The 25,919-nt window shown below is 41.7% G+C and overlaps 2 protein-coding genes across 3 annotated transcripts in view; both read left to right on the forward strand.

Moving 5' to 3' along the window:
• The window catches only part of fam120c (family with sequence similarity 120C), a 29,757-nt gene extending 14,639 nt beyond the window's left edge, over positions 1–15,118 (forward strand). Inside the window, exons 11-17 of the mRNA XM_044210076.1 lie at positions 215–464; positions 2,609–2,723; positions 3,164–3,373; positions 5,055–5,295; positions 6,230–6,365; positions 8,583–8,646; positions 8,829–15,118. Coding sequence (XP_044066011.1) covers positions 215–464; positions 2,609–2,723; positions 3,164–3,373; positions 5,055–5,295; positions 6,230–6,365; positions 8,583–8,646; positions 8,829–9,086 — 1,274 coding nt within the window. The 3' untranslated portion in view covers positions 9,087–15,118. The remainder of the gene's footprint in view (positions 1–214; positions 465–2,608; positions 2,724–3,163; positions 3,374–5,054; positions 5,296–6,229; positions 6,366–8,582; positions 8,647–8,828) is intronic.
• Positions 15,119–15,837: 719 nt separating this feature from the next.
• Positions 15,838–25,181, forward strand: hsd17b10 (hydroxysteroid (17-beta) dehydrogenase 10). Of its 2 annotated transcripts, XM_044210086.1 has the most exons (8): positions 15,838–16,372; positions 16,759–16,810; positions 19,308–19,442; positions 20,868–21,032; positions 23,207–23,371; positions 23,459–23,587; positions 23,677–23,785; positions 24,753–25,181. In XM_044210086.1, the coding sequence occupies exons 3-8, from the start codon at positions 19,419–19,421 to the stop codon at positions 24,941–24,943; spliced, it is 783 nt and encodes a 260-aa protein (XP_044066021.1). In that variant the 5' UTR covers positions 15,838–16,372; positions 16,759–16,810; positions 19,308–19,418; the 3' UTR covers positions 24,944–25,181. The 2 variants fall into 2 exon arrangements, with proteins under 2 accessions (XP_044066021.1, XP_044066022.1); XM_044210087.1 differs by lacking the exons at positions 15,838–16,372; positions 16,759–16,810 and adding an exon at positions 18,924–18,942.
• The last annotated feature ends 738 nt before the right edge of the window (positions 25,182–25,919 follow it).

The raw sequence follows: 25,919 nt of genomic DNA on the forward strand, positions 1-25,919 counted from the left end.
GCCCATATTTGAGAGACACACTGAACCTCTACCTGCACACTCACCGTTAGCAGCTTTGGAGGAGTTTGTTAGCTACATCAGCCTGCTCCAAAGCCTGGCACTGAAACACTTGTATTATTGTCTCTAATGAATTGTTAGTACCAACGTTGCATCACTTCTTTTATATCAAACCTTGTACATTTTTATACATACTTCTCTTGCCTCTGTGTTACAGTTCCTCCAGTGATTGTGAAAGAGTGGAGCAGCGGTAAAGCCAAGTCAGCCCTGACACCGGAGCTGGTTCCGGCCCTGTGTTTCCGGGAGTGGACCTGCCCCAACCTGCGGCGGCTGTGGTTGGGTCGCGCCAGTGAGGACCGCTCCAGGAGAACCAGGGCCTTCCTGGCTTGCCTACGCTCTGACTGCCCAGCCCTCCTCAACCCAGCACAGGTCCCACAGCATCTGCTGCTCATGTGCTGTGTGCTCAGGTATGGCTGTGCTCTACACCACTGCTGGTTGTAGTTTAGTTTATATTTGTTAGCTACAGTCTGTGTGTGTGTGTGTGTGTGTTAATACAGTGTGATGAGCACCTCAGTGAGAGCCAGTGTATTTGAACATTTGTGCTTGATTCTTTTCACTGTGCACTACAGCCAAAATGATTAGTCGATTAATCACTTAGTCGATCAAAAGGAATTTGATGGGCAACTAATTTGATAATCAGCTAATAGCTCCATACACATTTTGGTGCTGATAAGTGTAGGTTTAAAGCTGGTGGATGCGTATTCTCTTATGAAGATCTCTTGTCTGGTTGTCGATCTGCAGAAAATTATAATCGCTTAATTGTGGTTTGCCACTTTACATTCCTACAAGACTGGGTTAGGCTTTGTTTTAAGTGCCTTTCATGTTAATCTCATCTAATTGACTTTTTTTCACAGCAGACATTTTGACTTGTCACAGCAGGAAAAGAACAGGTGGAACCACTAACATTAAAGGGTAACTACACCACCAAACTCTGCTAGAACCCTCTCTCCCAGCATATTTTAAAAAAATGCAACAGAGGAGTGAGGGAGCAACGACTGTAATGAGGCGTGGCCTTGTGGCTACGTAGTGTGTGGTGTGGTGTGGAGGGTCAAGGGATATGGGGGCAGACTGAGTGACCACCACTCAGTGTAGTGCGACGTAGAGCTAGGAGTCCGAGTAAAGCTACTATCAGACTCTCTGTCTCTGCTGGACAGACAGGGAGTCTGGTGGAGTTTGACAGTTACTAGAAGCACATTTATAGCCCCTTTTGAGAGAGTCTGTGTGGGTACCTCTGTTTTAGCGGAGCTAGTGGCTCTACTACGAGAGGCTCTCCGCTGTGTGTGTGTGTCTGTCTGTAGGGGAGTGTCAGTACATTGTCATAGCTCTGCTGTTTATCACGGTTAATGTTACCGTTCGTCAGCCTTAAATATCTTTTTAAGCTCTGAATATAGCAGTTATCGGCGGCCCGTGTGTTGTGTTTACTGCCGCTGCAGAGGAATAAATCTCATTCATGTACAACTAGGGTTGGGCTGATGTAAACATTTTCAAACTGGTTTGATATTAAGCCAAATCCCTAACTGGACCGTTAATACCGAATTTTACCACTAGGTGTCGCACGTGACTCAGCTGCTCCTGAGTGTAATGCAATGAGAGCCCATGAATGATGAGTTTTCCACAACACGTTCCTGCAAATGTTTGACAATAAAAGGGTTTCTGTCCACTGAAACGCTAGATGGCTTTTAATTTGAAACGCATATAGGAAGTGTTAAGTTTGTATTAACAGCGTAATGCGGTAACTTTAACATGGCAAACGTGAGCGGATCAAAACAAGGCTTCGTACTTACCTTTCAATCTACTGACTGTACAGATAAATTATAGCTAGCTAGCTGCCTTGCTAACATAGCAAACAGATGTGATAAGCATGAGTGGCATGACAGTTGTCAGGGACAGGGTTATATTAGTTATATTGAAAAGGGAAAATGAATGGGTCATTGTTTATTAACTTTCCAGCAATGTATTTCACAAACAAGTTAGTGAATACACCGCTTGACTCCGCACCACCATCTGCTCAGCTGTGATGCATACTCTGCTACTTGGGCTGCAGACAGTGCTGAGAATGTTGTAGCGACCGCCCACATTTCCCATCATGCCGAGTGCTGGACCGAGTAGTTTAAGTTTGCTGTTTTATGTTCCAAAATGCAAATGCTACTTTTTGTTAGTGTTTGTAATGTGTCTGTTCAGAACATGGTGATTTATGTTTTCATTTTTGCTCTGGTTTATAGTTTTAACCATTAGTGAGGTGGCTGTTACATTTCTTGGTCCCAGCTGTCAATAAAGGGTTGACATGCTTAGAACTGCTTCTTGTCTCTTTTTAACATCTCACAATGACAAATTCAGTCAGTTCACATAAAATCAAACCGGTGTAAGCTTGTGGACTGGACCGGCAAAACCGTAAACCCAATCCTATGTACAACATTGTTTTTTTGTCAGCACTTATCAGTCTTCCTATATATAAGAGCCTTTTACTGTTTCTAATGCATGTAGAGTGCATCAGTACACTGTAGTTCTGTGTTCTTTCTCTGAAGTGAGCTTTGATTTCCTTCTCTCTCAGGTATATGATGCAGTGGCCTGGGGGAAGGATCCTCCAGAGACATGAGCTAGATGCCTTTCTGGCTCAGGCTGTTTCCAGCCAGCTCTACGAACCCGACCAGCTACAGGAGCTCAAGGTAACCCCTCAGTCCTCACTCCCTCATTGTTTGATAATCCTCGATCAGGGATTCACAGAAAACAGATTTTTCTGCACACTTCTCATTTTGCTTCTAGTTTCATTGTTTTTTGTCCTTTTGTGCAGTTTTGAGTTGTAAAAAATTTTGTTGCACAAGATTTATGCATCCTCAAACTCAGTTGTACAGCTGCTGGATGCACTAATCTTACTACACTTCTTTAAGACTAGTAGTGTAAGTGATATTGGAATTACAAGCCAGATTCTTTTGGAAGTGTCTCCCTTGAGACAAGATGTAATGCGTGTGCCCACATACCATATGTTCAAGACTTCATGATTCACAACTCTTCTGCACTGTCACTTCTAGCTTTTCTACTACTCGTCTCTGTGTTCTGCCTACAGTTTAAAAATGCTGTCATTTTACATTTGCGTGTTTGCTGTTAGGTGGAGAAGGTGGATGCCCGTGGCGTGCAGCTGGCTTCTCTCTTTATGGCTGGCGTTGATACAGCGCTGTTCATCAACGATGTGTGCGGCCAGCCGTTACCATGGGAACACTGCTGTCCCTGGGGCTTCTTTGATGGCAAACTGTTCCAGAGCAAACTGGCCCGGGCCGCCCGCGACCGGGCTGCACTGCTGGACATGTGTGAGGGGCAGGTACGAACCTGAGTGTGTTTAATGTGTGTGTAATCCTGTGGCAGCATGGTGATGGGCAGAAATGAACTGAAGATGTGATGATATGATGGATGTGTGTAACAGTTATAAGTCAGTGAAATTTAGTTCATAAAGCATTTTAGTGCTTTGGTTCAAGGGCTCTTAGACAATAGTTGCTGAGGGAAGTGAGAATGTGATCCCCATCCCCATCCCCCAAGTTCTTTTGGCCCCGATCCCAAAATTCGGTATCTGCTGGTTCAGAGTCATATCCGATACTTACATTTACCTAAATTGATTAAATGACTGATTAAATATGTATCTGACACATTGAAATAACAATAAATTCAGCACACCTTATTTTTATCGTAGAAAAGGTTTCAGTCGTAGTCATCTGGACACTGTGATAGACTTTGTCTATCAGAGTGTATTATCACCTTGGTCACGCCTATCACATGCTAATCAGGCACTTAGCAGTGATGAAGTAGATGCAGCCAGAGAACAATAGGCCTGATTACTGATTACTGGGCCATCTTGAAACTATTAGGTCAGTTTCAGGTGAAACTAGCTATTTACAGATACTCAGGCAGATTCCTTCCTGAGGGCAGGGCTTATGTAACTCAGAGTAGTTTAAATTTCCAGTTCCCGTCCAATTTTTTCACAATTGAGAATGACTTCCGGATGGGAGCCGAAACGTCTTGATTCTGAAAACAGCGTCCAGATGACTACGACTGAAACCTTTTCTACGATAGAACACTCCTGGACGAATGAGGGACTACACCGTCTTATTTTGAAGAATTTTGGGCAGAAAACCGTGGATCTGGTTCGGGAACTCGAAAACAGTCTATCAGAGTGTATTATCACCTTGGTCACGCCTATCACATGCTAATCAGGCACTTAGCAGTGATGAAGTAGATGCAGCCAGAGAACAATAGGCCTGATTACTGATTACTGGGCCATCTTGAAACTATTAGGTCAGTTTCAGGTGAAACTAGCTATTTACAGATACTCAGGCAGATTCCTTCCTGAGGGCAGGGCTTATGTAACTCAGAGTAGTTTAAATTTCCAGTTCCCGTCCAATTTTTTCACAATTGAGAATGACTTCCGGATGGGAGCCGAAACGTCTTGATTCTGAAAACAGTGTCCAGATGACTACGACTGAAACCTTTTCTACGATAGAACACTCCTGGACGAATGAGGGACTACACCGTCACACCTTATTTTTCTCAACCTACTTGATCCAAATACTGAAGGTCCTGATTCAAAACTATAAAGTTGATGAGCTTAAAATACTGATATGAAAGTTGAACTGGGAAAATGTGACTCCTGCAACTGGCGTGACGCAATCTGCTACACAGAAGAGCAATCACGCTGTTGGAGTACTGACTACAGAAACACTTAGTCCACTCAGGCTTTAGAGCCCGGCTGTCATTAAGGAGAGCAGCGCTGCAACACCAGCAGGACAAAACACAGCAGAGTTCAGTAAAGAAAGGATCAGCTTTATTTTTAGCCGATATCGATCCATTAAAATGTGCCCGGATCAGCGTCAGTACCCATTCTTAGGATCGTCTCAGGACATCTCTACTATTCAGTGTTCCCACTCAGACATTCCCAGGCTGTGTGGTGTTTTCACATCAATAACTCTGTACCTGAAAGGCTCAGTCTCAGTTGTCTTTCTGCTCTGCAGGAGGAGCTGGTGTCCAAGGTCGAGAAGATGCGTCAGGCAATCCTTGAGGGCATCAACCTGTCCCGCCCTCCTCCTCCTCCCCCTCCACTTCCACCTCCTGCCTTCCTCCCCCCCGCCATGATGTCCCCTTTCTACCCCATGCCTCCTCTCTACCCGCCTCGCCCCATGGGCGGCATGCCCCCTCATCATCACCCACATCATCCACATCACCCAGCCCAGCACAGACCCAGAGCCTTCCCAGGTATAGAGATCCTTCTCTTTTTACCTGTCAGTTTTTAAGCATACTTGCATGTAGATTTTCTCTTCGCTTTGTTCCAATTCCATACTACCAACTCTTCTCAGCAGCTTTTGGGTTATTATTGTGCTATTGTGTTCATATTGGAAAAGTGAGAAAATACAGCATACTCAAAACAATCAGTATACATTCTAAAAAAAAAACCAAAACATTTTTAATGGTGTTGATGTCCCACAATGCGATGCGTAAAGGAAATGCAGGAGCAGCTGACAGCTAGAAAAACTTTGTGGATGGTGATGAAACAGCTCCAGGAACAAAGGGGCCGTGACGGTTGTCAGGGACAGAGTTATATTATATTTATATTGAAAGGGGTAAATTATTAACTTTCCAGCAATGTATTTCACAAACTAGTTAGCAACTTACCGTGAACACACCGCTTTGATTCCACTACGTCTGCTCAGCTGTGCACACGACGCTCTACTACATGTGCTGCGCGGTGCGGAGAGTATTGTAGCGATAGCGCCGGCCCACATTTCCTAGCATGCACTGCCATTTGAAAAAAATCTATTAAAAGAAGATAAAAATAATCTGAAATAGAATTAAACAGATTAACATAAAAATTACAGTGCAGTGCCAGGTAGGAATAATTTGTCCCAAATTTAATTTAATAAAGGCAAAAGTGTTAAACCTTGATTCTGGGAGTTTGTTCCAGATATGTGGAGCATACAAACTGAGCACTGTGGCACATATATAATTTCTTGTTAATAAAAAACTGTTAAAAAATCCAGATTTCTCATAGTCTGACTGCTAAAAACAGTATACTGTACTTTAAAACAATAGTATATAATACATACTGTATACAGGTAGTATGTAGTATGGAATTTTTGAGACTCTACAATAAGAAAAGTCTCAGTAGTCACATTTTTTCTTCTTTCTTCAGGCATTCAGTCCATCCCCCCTCAGGGAGGGAAACTGGAGATAGCTGGCATGGTTGTTGGCCAGTGGGCTGGGAACAAACCAATCCGTGGGAGAGGGGGGTTCAACATGCAGGTGGTGTCAGTGGGAGCAGGGAGAGGGTGAGTAAGTTGATGATGATGTTTTAATCAATAGAGTCAAATTAAAAAATGACATTTTTGCCTGTAAAACCACCAGTTTTCCAAGGTTGTAAAAACATTGCATATGCTGTCATTATGACTGTGGTTTAGAAGTCCATACTCAAACCATTTAAATGCTGTTTAGTCACAGTGATTGCATTAATATTAATATCTGCTTTCTTCAATGGCAAACAGGCTGTTGTTAATTACTGCTAGAGGCAATGAGCTCATAGAAAATATTTCTTCCGTGTCAGCCTAGAGACTGGCAGAGCAATGATTGCAATTATTGGCAATACCAGAAGATAAATACTCAATTGATAAATAATCAAGCCAGCAAGTTAGCTAGCTTGCCACCAAAGCACATTTAAGAACACCTTCCACTTGATTGTGTATCACTATTGACTGTAAAGCATGCCAACCAACCGCAGGGCTTTTGCACTTCATTTTTGTAGGGGTAGGAATCTTAAATAAAGGGGCACTATTTTCACTATTAGCAGCTTTTTCATTTTAAGTATTTAACTACATCAATTCGGAAGCATCTTACGCCGAATGTACACAGCATCTGGCTCCGTCACGGTTTCACTGTCCACTGCGGAGCGTCTGTTCTTCAGCAGCCACTTTTATAATATAGTGTATAGTTATTTTGCCGACATTTTCCTGTTCTACAAGCATAAATACACATTTGCAGCTCATTTAGATGGCAACAGATGCTTTTTGGCTGTACTTGAATATGACAACCTTCTGTTGCTTCGAACTTCACTCATTTAAAGTTGTGAATGTAGCTGATCTCACAGCGCGCTTGCTGTCATTAACCCGTATTTACGTGTAATTTGCATGACGATGTGATCTTAAATTATTATTTCATCTGCAGCTCAGCAGCTTGTTAATGACTGCTGGTCAACATAATATTTATGAGCTGCGATCAAATTTCGCCCTCGCCCTGTCATCTGACAACAGAAACACAAAAATATGTAAATGGGAACAACTATATTCTGAATTCGGCTGCATTAAAACACAGCGACGGTGATCGCAGAGAGAAAGAGGAGACTGAACGGAGGTTTAACAGGCTTACTCCCTCCCTCCCTTTTCTCCTTCTCTCCACCTCTCACTAACTACAGACACCAAAACTACATTATCTGTGTAGGTGTCTAGACCAAGTCAGAAAAAATGAAATGCATCATTAAAATTATTTTTAAGTCAACTGCTAGTAAATACAGGCATTGATATACGTTCACAAGTGGACTCCATGCTTCAGAGACGCGACCTGCTCCGGCAAAAATAGGATAAAGATAGTGGGCGGGAAAGGAGCCTGAACGTGACGTAGCTGGATGCTGTGTACTAGCCGTTAGTCTTCTGCCTGTATGAGAATAATGAAATGAAAGTGCAATTTACTGACCAACATCACTGGTTGTTTTTATTTTTTATAAAAAGCTGTATGTGTTCTGGGAAAAAGGAAGCTGTGTTGTTACTAACATTTTGTCTCCAGCAGTGGAGAATACTCTGGTTGAACTTTAGTACTGGGGAAAGCCATCGTTACCCAGAACTCTGTAGGGCTCTGGTCTTTTGAAGTGAGACAGACTGTGGACCAAGTTATTTTCTATAGAGTTTTGTAATGAGCTGCTGCAGTGTGTGTTGGTCAGCTGCTCTCATCTGTTAGTGGTGGAGTTCGACGCTTCACCCCACTACCGCAAGTCTCTGGGTAATGGCGTACACCTTTGTCTTGCAAAGCTAATTAAAATGTTATTTAATCCAAAATGCGCCCAAACGTTTGCCTTTTTTGAAGATAAACTACAAGATAACTCTAATGTGTTTGCACTGTACACTGCCCGGGTGCTGCTCTGTGCCCTCGCGGTTGAGTTCCACTTTTTTTGTTCCGTCAACATTACAAAAAAATTTGTGAATCGTAGAAGATGAGAATCATCCCTACAATTTTTATCTTACCAGAGAAAAGATATTGGCAGAAAAAAATAGATTCCTACATTTCTGGAGTTGAGGGATTGCTGTTGGTTGAGAGCGTGAATTTGCTTGTCAAAATTCAGCAGAGTTGATCTTGAAGTGAACTGCCCGCATGGATTTATTTGCTACCATGAACTAATTCTGTGTTAAAATCTTGCCTCTGCCGTGGGATCGAGCCCTAAAGCGGACTACTGAAATGAGTTGTCTTCCACATCCGAACGTCTTTCTGTTTCTTCATCACAGGAGAGGGAAAGAGATTCCAGCGAAAGTAAGGGGAGTGAAAAAGGCACCTGCCAACAGAACACAGGTATGACACGAGCAACAGACCAAACTTTAACATAAAGCTCTTTAATCTTGTGGTACATTTTCCTACATGAATAGTGATCACCAGAGAACATCACAGCTATAAATTCCCTCTTTGTCACATCCCTACTTGCCATCATGCCTCCTGCTGTTCTGTTAAAATGGTGTCTGACTGCCCTCCTCCAGACGTCGCCGCCGCCCCCATCCAGCAGTCCCCCAAAGCCCTCAGAGGAGGCGGGCTCCACGCCAGAGGTTGCAACTCAGCAGCTGAACGGCAGCTCAGCAACCTCCGCCATCGGCCAGCCCTTGGAGCTGGCCCCCCTGGCCCAGCCAATCCCGTGTGCCTTAGCCAGCAGAGACAACCAATCAGAGGGGGTGGAAGTGGAGGCCCCCTGTTGCCTTGACGACTGCCCGTCAGACGGAGCACTACAGAAGGAGGAGTGATGGCATCCTTCGTGGGATGCACTGCTCTGAGAGAGTTCTCTGTGTTCGACTGCCTTTCCCTGTTTTTGTAGCCCTGCCTGCTAGCTGTGCACATTATCACATGGAGCAGGAAGTGAAGTGAGGCTCCTCCTCTTCTTCTCTGCTGCTCCATGTGATAGGCTAAAGCAGTTAGCTGTTACTTCCTTTTTAGTTTTCTCATGTGGTTTTACATTGTTTTATGAAGAGAGGTTTTCTCCATGAGTCTGTAAGCGCCCCACCCCTCAAAAATCCTAAATGCCTCCCTCCCGCACTCAGAGTTAAATAACATAAATAATAAACGAGCTCCCTCCTATGTATGGGTATCTGTACAGTATCAGTACAGTTTCTTATTTTGTGTTTTAAATGGTCCCATTGTTTGAATCTCTGCACACAGATGTTAAGCTTGCGGTTTTACGGTGACAGATTGGATGTGGTTTCCATGGTTACGTCATCTAGGCCTGGTCGCCGTGGTCGGTAGTTGTGTGTTGATGTCCGTGTGTTGCCATCTCATGTGAGGTTTGTCTTGCATGAGTTCAGAGAGGTGTTCGGAGTTTGACTCTGGATATGTGGGAAAGATTTTAACTATTCATTCTTCTGTGCAGTGACCCTCGCCCCACAAACTCTAGCAGCACTGCTAAACACACAGTGTTAGTATGCTAACTAGCAACGAACCCCGATTGATTTGTTATCTATCACAGGAGCACTTCTGCATCACCATGGTATTAGCGTGCTATCTTACTTTGACCTATGTAGCATGGCCTATTGCTTAGCTGTGCTAAGAGACCCCATGAATTTATGCACCTTAAGCCCCAAAGTATGCAATATACTACCCTGCTCCTCAAAAAAAAGTGCATTATTATATTATCTTCCCATCCCCATTGTCCCCTTCTCCCAAAGCTTTGATTGTATTTTCCCAACAGAAGCACTTAATGTTCTTTTTAAATATAGTGAATTTGAACAAGCCCCCCCCATACAGGTGAATTGACAGTCTTTGAGGGGTGTCCCCCGCGCATTAGTAAATGATTATGACTTGTAGAACTACATTTAAAGGTAAAGATCTATTTGAGAGACGTCAGAATGTGATTCTGAGTGGTTTCAGACAAAGAAGCACTTTGTTTTAAAAAATGTTAAACCACACTGGACAGTCCTCTACCAGGTGATAAAGAAATGGAACAACTCTGAGGCACCTTCTGGAGTTAAGGCCAAAAAGAAAAGAAAAATGCTGCCCAGCAAAAGATGGAAATGAATGGTGAGGATTTGGGTAACTGCTGCCAGGCAGAGTTCCCTTCAGACTGGCCTCACACATTCAATCAAGAACTTTGCAACGAAGCTGAAAGGACTCCTAATTTTCCACATCAAGGATTCCTGGGAATCATTTCAGATTTCTAAAAAGTTATTTCCAAAGTCTATTTTAATAAGGCTAGCCGACTGAGGCAGCCAGTGATATAAAAGGGGTGTGGCAACAAAGCCTCAAAGATCCCTCCACCCTCTGGTGGTGAATGAGCAACTGTTGTCATGACGATAGCCCAACACTTAAGAGCTGTTGCCCCGCAGAGCTCTGGTGTGTCACTTTAGACCAGCAGGAAGCACTTCCCTGCCCTGAAGTACCTCAGCCAAACACGGCAGAGGCTTTATGGGTTGGATCACATGTCACGCGACAGGAGAGAGAGAGAGAGGCCTCATGGCGGACTCAAGTGTGCCGCTCACAATCTGAGACTTCTAAGATAATGAATTGTTTTATTAGAGCACTTATGTTTGTAGAGAATGAGATGTGTCCCCCATAGTAGGTTTCATCTGACTACGGAAATATAACTTACCAATTCCTGGTAGCACAACTGCAAATGTTAAAAAAAATAAAATAAATAGCAGTAAGACCGACAGATAACTGCCTGAGAGATGCTGGCCATGAACAATCTTAATCTTACTAAGAGAGGTTGAAATGAGCTCACTATGTTAAAAATAAAAAAAAAGGCAAGTCAACAAGAAGCACCTTATTTTCTTACTATGTTGATGACTTGTGCTCTATCGTGTGCCACAAAATTGACATGGAAAAAGCTCTTATGAAATGCCATTTTGAAGGAAAAAACCCTGACTATATATGTAAGTGTTAATGTAGTCGCGTCAGACATCCCCTCAGTTATGAACTCAACCATTACAGTGAAACGCTGACAGTTGTCCCAGCCATGAGTGTAGGCCTACGCTCATCATCACAGGGCTGGGCCGCGCCGCCGTCTCTTACACCAACACCAAATGAAATCAGAAGTTCGGACTTTTAGCCGTTATTGGTAGGGATTAAGCATACGAGTGGTGTAGGTGTTCATAGGTTAAGAGTAGGTAACAGCGTCGGGCTTAACACAGGACTGTAATACAGACACCACGACTAGGCTAGAGAATATAGCTCCACTGGCCGAAATACTAAGTCTAGAATTATAGGAGTCATGTACTTAACTGCTTTCAACTTTTTGACATTAGTACAAATATGTGTATCGCAACAGTACATTGTTAGAAGATGGCTTTTCTGCGGCGAGCCAGAGTGTGATCTGGTATACGATGCCCTCTCTCGATTTGCTCGCCAGATAACAGTTACAAATACACACACATACATACATAGAAACAAAACACACACACACATTACAGACAGGTAATCAGTTGCATTTGTTACCAGCAGCATTCTCTCTGCTTTTGTGCTGAAGTGATTTTGTGCAGTTTCAGTTCCCAGTGGAGTGGTCGTCAGTTCATCAGAGATCATTTTGGTAACACATTCTACTGACTAAAAATCCCACATTTTCAAGTTTGCATGGACAGATTTAAAAGTACATGTTAGAGGTGTCAGGTACAGGCACACAAACAACCATATTATACACACATGAACACAGACACACACAGATACATAGATGTTAAACCCTGAGTTACACAGTAAGTAGCTAGTATGGAAAAAAAAAAAGTCAACACAATACATGATGTAGTGTCCCTCTCTTGTCCTTGTCTGTTTTAGTTTGATAGATATTTGATCAGTGATTTTTATGCTTGTTATCCTAACCCCACCTCCTGCTATGACACTTTCTCTCACCTCCCCCTCCTCTCTCTAAACACAAAAACTGTTCATTCACTTCTTTTCTCTGCCCTCAAATCTTCCTCACAGAGCACATGCATCCACTCAAACACACACATACACACACTCACCATGCCCACTGATTCTCATTAAAAGCAGTCACACACAAATACCCCCCCTTCTCCCCCCCGTATTTGAGTTATCTTTCACTCTTATCACCTCCCTCTCTGCCTCTCCTTTAGCCCTTAGGACCGTTTCTATTGGCCGTTTTTTCTCTTTTCTCTTTGGGCTGCCCCGCCCCTTAATCAACCCAACTAACAGTAAAGGTTATATTAACGTTGATAATCAGTTTCTGTATGTATCTAGCCAGAGTCTGGAAAAAAAAATCTGAAAAAAAAAAATCAAAACGGTTTTATTCAATTGTGCAAATGTGTTTTTCTTACTATTTTTAATGTTATTACATCTTCTAATCCTTCTACCATTGCTTCAGTTAGTACTGAAATACGCTTAGCCAACCTAGAGATTTGAACTGTAATGATTGCGATTTTCCTTACCTGTATTTTATATGGCATCTTTAGACCACCGTTTATTATGTACGTAAGTAAATATTGCCCGTTTTTCGAATTAAAAATCGTCGTCTGCACTATGTATTATGATTCTCATAATATCCCTGATAACAATTTTGTGGTCAACTCAATATTAATCTAAGCTGAACTCTGCGCCCTTGCACAAAGCAGCGAATCATCTCTTGTAAACACCTGATAACCAAAGTACACCTAGCATCCCCCTATACCCTCTATAAAGCCCCCTTTGCCCCCCGACGTCGACAGTTTGCCCCTGAGTAACAAGTTTTCTGATGAGTATGATTTTATATATATATATGTATAATTTTATTTATATATATATATAAAATTACATTACAGCACGTGTGATTTATCTGACAAGTCTGTGAGGTAATGGTGTTTTTAAACTGTGGTTGTCGTGGAGACGCAGACAGACAGGGAAGAAGGAAGGAAGTGTGTTTGTGTGGACACTGAGTGAGCGAATGTGTGAGAAGGCAGGTTTAGACATATGACCAAGTGTTTAGGCATTGTGGGTAGTGTGTCGCTCGCGCTCAGTTGTAATTCTTCATTGACTGAATTTTGGCTGTGTGAACCACCACACACGCTGACTTAAGCTCTACACTAATAGGAATAGGAAGGAACGACACCCGACAAATATGCTTTCAGTCGTGCTGGGGTTTTGGCGCCCTCTTTTGCATTTTTCTTACATGTTATTGTGTGCTCTCTCAAACTTGCCTTTAACTTCCCAGACTCAGATCGATAGAGCAACTTCTTTCTATACTGAGTCTCTTCACGTGTGGGCACGGAGGCTGTTGAAAGTGGCTGAATTTTCCTCAAAACACAAATCTGAGATTAATTTGCGTTCCAATATAGATGTCATATAACATGTGGAGTGCAATAAAGAAATCGTTGACCTGTATGGTAAAGAAATTTGTAAAATTAGTTAAATAAATAAATAGATTAGAAATGAATTCATTCATCTGCAGCTACAGCCCTTTTTTAAGGAAACAAGCTGTAGTTCCAGCTTTTCGGTTGGCTGCGTTTCTTTTAGAGCTGCAACGATTAGTCTACTAATCGATTAGTCGAGTGATAGAAAATACATCTTAACAATTTTGATAATCGATTAATCATTTTTAGTTTTTGACTGTTTGTTAAATAAAACAAGCCATTGGAATCCATCACCCTGGGCTTCAGGAAATTATGATGGGCATTTTTCTCTATTTCTTGATATTTGTTAGACAAAATAATCTGCAGATTGATACTGACAATAATCATTAGTTGCAGCCCTGATTTCTTTTTCTTATGTGACAGTGAACTCTTTGGGTTTTGGACTGTTTCATAGACAAAACAAAGCGATTTGAAGGCGTCACCTTGGGCTTATGGAAATTGTGATGGACATTTTATAGACCAAACTATTAATCGCTTAATTGAGGAAAATAATCGTTGCAGCCCTAAAAGACTTACTACCGTTGTCGTGTCAACAAATTACAATCCATGGCTTAGAGCCTTCTTTTATAATTTCCGATTAATTTCCAGTTTCTTGTCTAAGGCAAGAGGAAGGCAAAAAAAAATCACAGCTGAAGTGTCGCGAGGAAAAATTCGCCCTTTCTGTGACTGATGAAATGATAAAAGCATCCTGCCTCACTGCCTACGCAAATGGGAGCGTCTCGGAAGAGCTCGACAATGTAAAGAGAACCAAAAGTCCCAGAATAGAAATGTACTATGTAGTGTTGTAGACGTCAAACAGTATTATTGTCTGTCATACAGAATGTGGAAAGGAATCATCAGTTGTGTTGTACCTGTTCTGATCTATTTGCAGGATTCTCACAGCATTTTGTCCAGTTTGAATAAAGGTCCCTATTCTGTCTGTCTCTCTCTACACTGCCACTCCCCCCCTCAAAAGCCCCCCAAGCTCCATTATAATCCCCTCCCTCACCTGTTGCTGAGTCCCATTAAAGGGCTCAAGTTGATCATTGTGGGCCATTTCTTGTCACGTTGGTCAATCATGCCCTCAGCCACAAGTGTACCAATGCATGTGCTTCAACACCCAGGGCCACCCAAAACTACCTGTGCAGCGAAAAGGGTTAAAATCTATCCATATTATTGTTATAGAAATATTATCATCATTATTGCTGTTATAATTATGGTTGGTATAATTTGTCATCATTGTTAGCATTATGGAAGCACCAGACTGTTTGTGGAAAGATGAGAAAAAGAAAGCCTTTTTTTTTGTTTTTGTTTTTTTTTTGTTTAAATTTTGTCTGGCTGTTGGTGGTCTGATCTCACAGAGGGAGGGGAGGAATGGTTCAGAAAGAGACAACGATGGCAGTCATGTTTGTACTGGTTGGGAAATGACTTACAGTGCTGAAATAAAATTTATTCTTTTAGTAAAAAAAGTATTTGTCGTGTCCAGTGTCTTGATTTTTACACTTTGGCTTTGATTTTGAAAACTTGAAGACCGATTGGTATCAGTATGATCGCTATAATTATTAAAGCGAAAAATTCAACAATAATTTGTATTTGAGTGTTTGAGTTACTCATGAAATCAGAGTCAGATTCTGAATAGTACGTTTTGGGAAATGCGTTTATTCGCTTTCCTGCTGTGTACAAACTGCAATTTACTGTTTTACAGTAAATTATGTGCCGGACTGTTTCTTTGCGATAACTTCCTGGGGTCTCCGCCGGTTGCCTAGCAACTGGTCTCATCCAGGAAATTGTCTGAAACAGCGAGTTGTCGTTTTTGCGCTTTGGTTTTTCGCTAATTAAACAAAGGAGATATATAGTGTTAATAAGTGAGCTCGAACAACGTCGATATCAGGTTTAAACTCTGTCTTGTAATGTTTAACCGGTTAAAGTCACACTGACAAATAAACGTACTTGATTGATTGCCTGATTGAGATTTGCTGTCAGTCTGCAGTTGAAGTCTCGTTCCGGGCGCGCTCCACAGGCCCGTAAATCTCGAGATATTTACGCTTGACCTCACCCACAAACACAAAGATGGCGAGGATGATACGCGGAGCTCCATGAAGGCTTGAGGCAAACCCCTGTGCTTCGCTGTGACACCCAAACAGACGACGAGTTCGGGAAAATCACGCCGTTATATTGTACTGGGTGAAACGAAGCTTTGTGAAGCAATTAATAACTATGAAGCAATTGTGTTGAAAATGGTTTCGAAGCATTTGATAGTCCAAAATGGCGGCATCTGCTGGCAAAACCGTTGGTTGCATTTGTATGGACGGATTCAATCTGAGACCATTATGAACCACTTAGTCCGAATAGTAATAAAGTTTAATTATTGTGATTTTGTTCAATAAAGTATTATACAACGTTCAAACAGAGCTTACAGCTATGCTTTTAAATACTGAGGCAGATTGACAAGAACATCCGCATTCAAAACCAGCGCGACACCTCTCTGATACGAGCGTGACGTAGAGAGGCCTCGTTTGGGGTGGTCAGTCACGTGATTGTTGGCGTGGTGAAGAGAGGCATCGAAACATCTTGCTGCGATACTTTTGCTTTGAAAGGTCGATACTGTGTACTTGTAGTCTGCTTCGAGCGTAACATCGGTACCGTTAGAGATACAGACGACCCCGACAGCCGCGGGCCCGTGAGGACGTGCGGGACGGCGGATGTGACAGTAGTCGGACTGAGAGGTCAAGAACCGCCAATTCCAGCTAGCTGTCAGCTAGCTTGTTAACACTGTTGGCTAGCTGACTTACAAGGCAGGCTGCTGGTGTTGCAGTTAAAAGCTAAATTAACCACCTTGCAACAACAGCAGCTAGCTTTCGTTCTTACTCATATAATAGATATCGTCGTAATGTCAACAAGGGCTTATTTGCTCAAACCTAGCAGCTAATGGTAACTAGCTTGAAAGGCTGAGATGGTGTTAGCCTCACCTGATTTAGGATACTAGCTATCAGCAGAAAATGTTAGCGGTCGCTTAGTGATTGCTGTTGGTACGTTTGATATGCGTTGGTGGTGAAGCCAGTTCGTCATGTCCTGCTCCTTTTTATTTAAGATGTTATTTTTTGTTTCCTAGGTACTTGTTCGGCACTGGAGACCCTCCTCAAGGACAGCAAGCCTTTTGAGAAGTAGGCTACATCATCTTCTGTTTTCTCATATCTTATTCTTTCACTCCTGTCCTTGTCAGATATGTCACCAGAAACTTGGCAGAAATGAACAAGATAACAGGGTCACATTTATTTGCTGTTGTGCAGAAAGGTAAGAGTAAAGGTATCTTAGGTTTGGACTCCAGAGAAGAAGGGGAGCTGTGGGATGAGGTAGTAGTTTGTATAGTTTTAGGATCACACCAGATCTGGGAGATAACTATACAGCCTACTGTCTTTCTCACGGCAACCAAACCATCACCTACATGACGGAGACCGCCAGCCTATCCACATCTTGTGTTCAGTTGCCACGGTGACTGAAGCCTCTGTTGCCATTGGTGACCAACAGTGCTTCAAATTTACATCTTGAACAGTGGATTAATTTCCTTGGTTATATACTGTATCTTGCTGTACTGGTGTGTACCTGGCTGTTGACAAATTGGTCTTATGAATGATGTGACTAATATCATATTCAGTCTTTCTAGTAAATTAGCTTCAGTTTCTCAGCCATAGAAGAAACATGAAGACAATTATGCACCAAGATGTATGCAAATACAAAAGTCTTGAAATTGTAGCTTATTAAAATTGCATTTAAATTGTACACGTTTAAAATTAAGATTCAGACTTGCTGTAGTATGGCTTCAAATTTACGTTACTATGTTTTGGTGTTAGTTTTTATGGCGTGCTGGGGCAGTCGTGTCTGTAGCTGTGCTGTGGTGAGGTAGTAAGTTGTGTTGTTGTGGGGTTTGGGATATTGCAACCCTTATTTTGGAGATACAACTATACAACTTACTGCCTTCCACAATGTGGCAGCATAATGCACTATGTTCCCGCTTCTGCAGTGTGTGCATACATGTACATACCTTCCCTTTATGACAGACCTCATGGTAGATGTTGGCTAAGCTTGTAAATGGTTAGATTTTCTGTAGTAAGTGTGTAGTACATGCTTCGTTTTTTTGTAATTTATATATTAGAGCTGAAACGGTTTGACAGAAAATTAATCTGCAATTATTTTGATGTGAGTATTTGCTGCTCTGTCCTCTGTGATATTAAACTAAATTAGGGCTGCAACTAACGGTTATTTTTACCATTGATTAATCTGCCGATTATTTTCTTGATTTAATTGTTTGGTCTGTAAAATGTCAGAAAATGCTGATAACCAGAGGCCCAGCGTGACACCTTCAGGTGTCTTATTTTGTCCGACCAACAGTCTGAAACCCAAAGAGATTCAGTTTACAGTGATATAAAACAGGGAAAAACAAATCCTTATGTTGTAAAAGCTGAGTTTCTGCTTAAATATTATTAAAACCATTGATCGATTATTAATTGACAGCATCTTTGGGTTTTGGACTGTTGGTTGGTTAGACCAAAAGATTAATGGCAGATTAACCGACAATGAGAATAATCATTAAGTGCAGCTCTACTTCTTATTTCCTCCCTTCTCCAAATCTTAATTTGATGGTTGATAGATCAGAGGATTTGATATTTTAAATGCTGTATTTTTGCATCCACTTTAAAATAAAGGACATATCTCTAATAACTGTAAACATTGTTTATGTGCTTTGCTGTATGTCATACTGGGACATTTATTTTGTGATCTCAGCTCTTGAGTCTGAGTCAAACGAAAGGCTTCTGACTGCAAGGGTCAAATATGTTGGGTACAAATATGTCAGTGTGTCAAACTACAGGCCATATTTTTTCTAAATTGTACAAAAACTGAACAGGCTTTCAGCAGTCACCTTGTTAAAAGTCTTAATTTGTAAATAAACTAGACATAAAACCTGATGCATCAGTGTCTCAGTTCAAACTGAGGAAGCATCAGTTGGTCGCCTGAGCTGACCTTGGTGAGCTGCAGAGCCGCTGTGATTGGACAGCCTCCCTCATTTTCTGCGAATCGGCTGATACCCGGAGGGGGCGTTTTCCTGAAACGCTCACAGATTGGTCAAAGCAGAACAGATTGGGCGGGGCTTGTGTGCCTTTCTTCTCCACATGATCCACGCTGTGACCAAAGGGGAGTAAAAATTAAAGAGCTCTCGCACCGTCTGTATTTCGGGCATCACTCATCAGTCGTGAAAGCACACTAACCGGGATTTTACAGTATTACAACGCCCTTAAAGGTTTGTTCTTTTAGGGTTATGTTTCTCCCGAAATGAACTACTTCAAAAGGTACAATTTTATGCCAAAAGCATTTTTACAGTCAGAATCAGCTTTATTGCAAAGTAGGTTTACACATATAAGGAATTTGCTTTGGTATTTTGGTGCAAAGCAATAAACAGTAGAAAGATAAAGCAAGTACTGCAGGTCAAGACTCAAAAATATAAAACTGACTGAGATATTAAAAAATAGTATAAGAAAATAATAAAATATGTACAAATTATTTAAATTACGGTTTGTGCAATGTGCAAAATATTTACAAAGGAATGTGCAAAAGTTACTATACTGTACTGTAGTATAATATACTGGGCTCTTCCTGTTTCTCCAGTTGGTGGCGGTAACGCGCCATTTTGTTGTTTGCCAACCGCCAAGAAGAAGAAGACGAAGAAGAAGAAGCAATCCAGTGACGCTTTGGTGTGACGTCACTGCCTGAACAAACATGGCGAACATTCGGTGTGTCAAGGTGAGAAAAGAAGACGATATACCTGTCCGCGCCGCACACAGCATTACGTGGTTTACTCTGAGAGAATATGATGACTTGTAATAAGCGCGTGTTGTGATATGTGCGCGTTTATTTATTTATTTTTATTCTTGCTAGCTTGCTTTCCTTGTAGTACAGAAGTTTCATTGTGTAGCTAACATAATCAATGAGTGGACACAGCGCCCTCAGCAGTGTGTTTGCTAACCTCTGGCCTCTCGGTTACACTGACTTTGGAGACAAGAGTTTACATTTCTTTAAAGGGTTAGTCCAGCTAAATCGCAAAAATAATGTAGTTTGTCACTTACATTTAGTGCTATCTGGCCTTGCAGACAGTTTTGGCTTTATTCGTGATGTCACATACCCTGCTAATCAGAGTTTGGCATCATTTTAAACAAAATGTGATGACATTTGTTGGATTGTTTGCTTATGTTGCCGGCACTGTCAATCAAATCTCATCAAACTACACCTGCGGAGTCCTGATGAAGGGACTTAGCTGAGGTTTTGACTGTTAAACTCCTAATAAATAGTAACTTTCCCCCCCCCAAAACTTTAACTGTAATTGTTGCTTATTTAGTCATAAATAATTTTGCAAAGCAGATTATTATTTTTTTTTACGTATTTAACTTCAGCATTGTTTACATACATTTTTAGTAGCTTGCAGTTTTCTTCTTCATAAAACTCATAGAAACACGTCTCCATAGAGCTACGAGAGGTCTTAAAACCCCTCAGGGAACATTTAATGTAATAGAGACATATTAAGGATTTAATTGTTTTAAAAAAATAATTTAAAAAAATTAAACAACTGCACCTTTATCCAGATACGTCTTGTTTGCTGTGTATAATCCACAGACCTCACTGTCAGTCTTAGATTAAAAGTATTTCCTGTCAAAACAGCATACATTATAATGAACTCCTCTTACAAACAATTAGGGTTGTAAGTAACTCATTTTCAGTATTGATTAATCTGACAATTATGACGATTAATCCTTTGGTCAATAAAATGTCAGAAATTAGTAAAAATGCCCATCACAGTTTTCTAAAGCCCAAGGTGACATCATTAAATGTGTTGTTTTGTCCGAAACCCAAATATATTATTTTACACACAAGACAAAGAAAAGCTGGAATATTTAGCAAGAAAATCAATAATCAAAATATTTGCTGATTACTTTTCATTTCATCGACTAATCAATTAATTGCCTTTTATCACATCGGTATTCCTTGATTCCTCCTACTCCTAAATGAGGAAGTGAGTGAAAACTGCGTTTTATATTAATCAGAGCAGTTTTGATCTCTCCCTTCACCCATCTTTCACAATGACCCATGTCTGTTCCTTTTTTAAAAATGTTCTTGTATTTCCTTTTTCCTGTACTAACACACCCCCGGTCCGTGTGTGTGTGTGTTGATCAGGGTATGGTCGGCCTGGTGACGGGCGGTGCGTCCGGTTTGGGTCGAGCCACTGTGGAGCGCCTGGTGCAGAACGGCGCATCTGCTGTGATCCTAGACCTGCCCTCCTCTGATGGACCGGCTCTGGCAGCCAGTCTGGGGGACCGCTGTGCCTTCGCTCCTGCAGACGTGAGTCCAAAACTCATTAGAAACTATAGATCTGGAGACGTTCACTCATACAAAAGCAATATACATTCTGGGCCGGACTGGGTTAATAATTCAGGCCAGGAATCTGGTCTGTCAGCACAGACCAGTCTCCACACATTCACAACAGACCTACCATAGTACAGTGTGTACTGTATTTTTGTTTATGCCAGTAACATATCTTTTAGTTTTATTACTTCACACAGAAACTGCTTCAACAAACTTCCAAAATAGCTCAAAACAGCCAAGTGTCTTTAGTTAAGAGTTGGTCACTTGCACTTCCATAGTTAAGGCTACAGGAATAAGTGTTTGTTTTGCACTTGGCATTTCATCCGAGCTCTGACTGGACTTCATCATGAAGTCAAGTCAATTTGATTTATATAGCCCAATATCTCAAATCACAAATTTGCCTCAAGGGGCTTTACGATCTGTACAGCATATCACCTTTATCACCCTCGATCCGGATGAGGAAAAACTCCCCCCCAAAAAAGCTCTGATAGCTCTAAGTAACTGGAGGTACTTCCACCTGACAGAAAAGAGTATACAGCTCTTTATTTTCAATATTATTTCCATGTATACGCGTCTCCTGCTTTCCTACACAGCTGTGATATTATGACGTGCTGAGAGTGGCCCTGCTAGCATGCATTTGTTTAAACACTAACCATGTCCCCTTTGCTCGTGAACATATCTGTAATTAATTTCTTTTCCCTTTCCTGCAGGGCTTTTCTCCTTTTTAAGGCTTTTAATCCTCTCAGCTGAATTCTCCCAGTGTTCCTGATGGCCAGTCCGGTCCTCTATGCATGTATATTTCTAAGTGACAGGATGATACAATTCATTTAATACAGAGGTTTCATGTATTACCAGCCCACACCGACAGTCTCCTCGTTATTTTTCTTGTGTATCAAACCTTTAACCCAGACTGTTGACCTCGTCGTCTTGTCTGTATTTGTTAAGTCATTCAAATTGTAGTTTCTCAGGTAGATGTCAGAGTATCAGTGTTTCAGAGGTTGTGGTTTTGTTCCTGTGAGCATTGATGCATGCGTGTGCTTCATTGCACACAGTTCATGTATAAGATGTAGTTTTCCTCACATTATGCTAAATTTGAGCTCCACTTGTTGAACTTAAATGCTTTTTTTTCACCCCTAATCTCTAATAAAAGAGCTACATTTAAAGGAAAATATAAGCTGTTCAAAACGTGGACTAGTTGCACTTGTGGTTATTTTAAAGCTGCTATAATCAATCATTTCATATTAACAACAGGCCTTTTTCACAGCAGACCTTTTAACTTGTCATAGTGTAAAAGGAAAGGTGTTACTAATTACTACATTAACGATAGCTCTGTTCTATTCCCAGTGTCCCAGTAAGCCGTGACAGCATGCACAATACCAAGACCCTGAAACTGAAGCAGCTAAATGAAATTCATCCATCATTCTTTTTTTTTTTTTTATTTATACCTGTGCTTTTCCTACTGTGACATGTCAAAATGTCTTCTGTGAAACAGGCCTATGGATCAGATGACTGCATGTAATGTAAAACACTACCTGCTTTGGCACCAAACAGACAGACAAAGTTAGCGAGTGGAGCGTTTAGCAGCTAAATAGCCAGATATTTCCCTCAGGGATTAGTGGAAACCAAACTAGAGTTAAAGAGTGAGGAATATTGGACTTACATTCAACAGGTGCATACCGACGCGATTTCAAATGAATGCTAAAGTTGCTCTGTATAAGCTGGATGTGTAAATTAGCACTTTTGCCAACTTTACAAGGTGATAATATGTGAATGTTGTGGTTACAGATTGTTCACCTGCCACCAAGTGGCCAAAAAATCTGTTAAGTTAGAGAGAAACATTTAAAATACAGATCAGGGCTGCAGATGTAACTGAAGGTGCAATGTACTCTCGGCTCAGTAGATGGCACTGTTGCAACATCCAGCACCATCACAACTGAATGGATGTGAAGTTCTTCTCCTGTCCCATTATTCATTATTAATGCTAGACCTTTCTCTCGTTCCCTGCTTGCATTCAAAATGAACCAAATAAATTGTATCGTCAGTGCATTTTCTCATGTGTTCTTGGTTATATCTATTTTATCATCCCAGACGCTTGTTAATGTGATGTCTGAAAGGGCCCTGGAGCTGAAAGAGGCCTTGTCATTTCCTAGGTTACATCGGAGGCAGACGTACAGTCAGCCGTGTCCCTGGCCAGAGAGAAGTTTGGGAAGCTGGACCTGGCAGTTAATTGTGCCGGCATCGCTGTCGCCGTTAAAACCTACAACTTTAAGAAGGACCTCCCTCACAGCCTGGAGGACTTCCAGCGTGTTATCAATGTAAGACGGACAGACAGATGCAGACACAGAGTAGAAAAAGAAATGGCAGTCGCAGCTGTGTGACTTTTCTTTGTGTGTTTTCTGCAGGTGAACATTGCAGGAACCTTTAATGTGATCCGCCTTGCTGTGGGTGAAATGGGGAAGAACGAGCCTGATGCAGATGGACACAGAGGCTGCATCATTAACACAGCCAGCGTGGCAGCCTTTGATGGACAGGTCATTTGAAACACACACAAACATACAAAGAAATAACAAAGTGGTCGCTCGGTTTCTCAAATTAGTTTTTCTCACAATTTTCTCTCCAGGTCGGCCAAGCGGCATATTCAGCTTCTAAAGGTGGCATCGTAGGAATGACCCTCCCCATCGCACGAGATCTGGCACCCATGGGCATCAGGGTCATCACTATAGCACCCGGTTAGAGTACATACTTAAAAAGTGTAAACATTATATAACCTATTAATTAGTGAGCTTTAGAGGTGCTGGCAGGCAGATTTTTTTTTACCTTTGGACAGAGCCAAGCTAGCTGTTTTCTCCCGTTTTTAGTCTTTATGCTAAGCTAAGCTAACCTGGCCGTAGCTTCCTATTTACCGTACAGATATAAGAGTGGTATCGATCTTCTCGTCTAACTCTGGGCAAGAAATTGAATAAGGGTATTTCCCAAAGTGTAACAAACTATTCCTTTTAAAAACAAGGTATGAATATTGCGCTTTTAAAAAAGCTCAGTAATTTCCTAAAACAGCTGGTCACTGTAGTTTTTAGCAAACGTTACTCAAACAGGAGGAAATAGTGCATTTGTTGTGGACTATTTTCAGTGGCGGATTAATCCACATTTGGTGCTCTAGTGAGTATTTGGGGCAGCAGGACGGTGTATGTGTAATTATTGTAATGATAAAAGATAAAAACAAATCTGTGTTGTTTTTTGTCTTTTTTCCTCTCCCATTAATCATCTCACGACCCCTCAGATTTATCTGGTGACCCTTTGAAGGGGCCCGACCCCTAGGTTGGGAACCACTGGACTAAACTAGCCGGCTGTACATGAAGTAGTTTAATCTAGCTCCACCTCGAACAGCTTCAACAGTAAAATGCTGCTTACACGTTGATGTATTAACAATCTAATAATATATCAGTCACAGGGGCCATTTGTCTGCAGAACAAGTACTTTTACTTTTGATACTTTCAGTGTATTTTGCTGATAACGTCTGTACTTTTACTTAAGTAGGATTTTGAATGCAGGACTTTTACTTGTAATGGAGTATTTTGACATTGCTGTATTGGTGCTTTTACTTGAGTAAATGATCTGAGTGAACACTACTTGAAATGACTGGAAGGTGACATTTTCTTGGTGTCTAAATCTGAATATTGTTTCTCTCTCTTCCTCCAGGTCTGTTCTCCACTCCCCTCCTGGCTGGTCTTCCAGAGAAGGTGCGCTCCTTTCTTGCCCGCCAGGTGCCCTTCCCCTCACGCCTGGGAGACCCCGCTGAGTTTGCCCACCTGGTGACATCACTGGCTGAGAACCCCATGATTAATGGAGAGGTCATCAGACTGGACGGAGCCATTCGCATGCAGCCCTGAGACAGATGATGTGTATGTGTGTGTGTGGCTGCCTGGTGTATTTATGTTGTAGAAAGCTGCATACAGTAAATATACACTGTTATGGCTCACAAACACCATTTTACCAAGTTTGTGTGAGAATGTGAAAGAGAACGTGTGTAAAAATGAGACTGTACATCATTCAGAGCATTGCTGTACTTTGGTTGTTTTGTAAACTAATCCAGATTATAATAAACGGCAGTTTGATTATCTATTCTAAGAAGGTGTTTGTTTTTTTAAACCCCAAAGTGTCGAATCATCCTGATCGCACAAGTTATTTTAGAAAAATTTAGAACAATTCAGTCTTGCTTTCAATCCACTGAATCTCAAAGTTTCAGCTTTAACAGCGTAGATTTTCACTACCTGCACGTTGGGACTTTTAGTCAGTATTGGGGGCTGATGGAACAGTTGTGTTGTATGACTGTCGGCTACACACCGACAAATCAAGTCAAATTTAATAGTCTGGAGAGTAGAAATACATAAACGGTTGAGATAAGAAATCTCAGTGGTGCACATTAGTACAGCTTTCATATAAAAAATGCTTCAGCTTTCAATAACTTCAACAGAGGTTTATTTGTTGGAACAAAGGCACAAATCATCAAGAACTGTGTTTGTCACAAAGCCACAGTCTACCACAAGCTAAATTCAATCCCATTCCCTAACAGAGAAATGCTCATTTTACGACCAAAGGAGAGGCCCGTTCCCAGCACCTTGACCTCTACACCTGTCAGACCGATGCTGACGCCGGTGTCTGCTGCCAGACCGACTGTAGCTTTCACAGGACCAGCAGAGGCTGAAGCACTGGCCACTTCTGCTTTGGCAAAGGCTCTTGCACTGAGAGACGTCACAGAGGCTCCAACTCCTGCGCTGGCGTTGGGCCCTTTGGCCTCGGCATCAAAAGCGCTCCATTCAGCTCGTGCATATCCCACTCCTGCAGCAGCGTACACTCCTGCCTTGG

Source organism: Siniperca chuatsi, linkage group LG10, assembly GCF_020085105.1.
Source record: "Siniperca chuatsi isolate FFG_IHB_CAS linkage group LG10, ASM2008510v1, whole genome shotgun sequence".
NCBI lineage: Eukaryota > Metazoa > Chordata > Actinopteri > Centrarchiformes > Sinipercidae > Siniperca > Siniperca chuatsi.

Bases quoted from the DNA above. Each gene is read 5' to 3' on its own strand.
- hsd17b10 (XM_044210086.1), top strand. From the start codon at position 19,419: ATGGCGAACATTCGGTGTGTCAAG. The intron at 21,033-23,206 runs GTGAGTCCAAAA...GTCATTTCCTAG, and splicing joins GTGCCTTCGCTCCTGCAGAC to GTTACATCGGAGGCAGACGT. The intron at 23,786-24,752 runs GTTAGAGTACAT...CTCTTCCTCCAG, and splicing joins GGTCATCACTATAGCACCCG to GTCTGTTCTCCACTCCCCTC.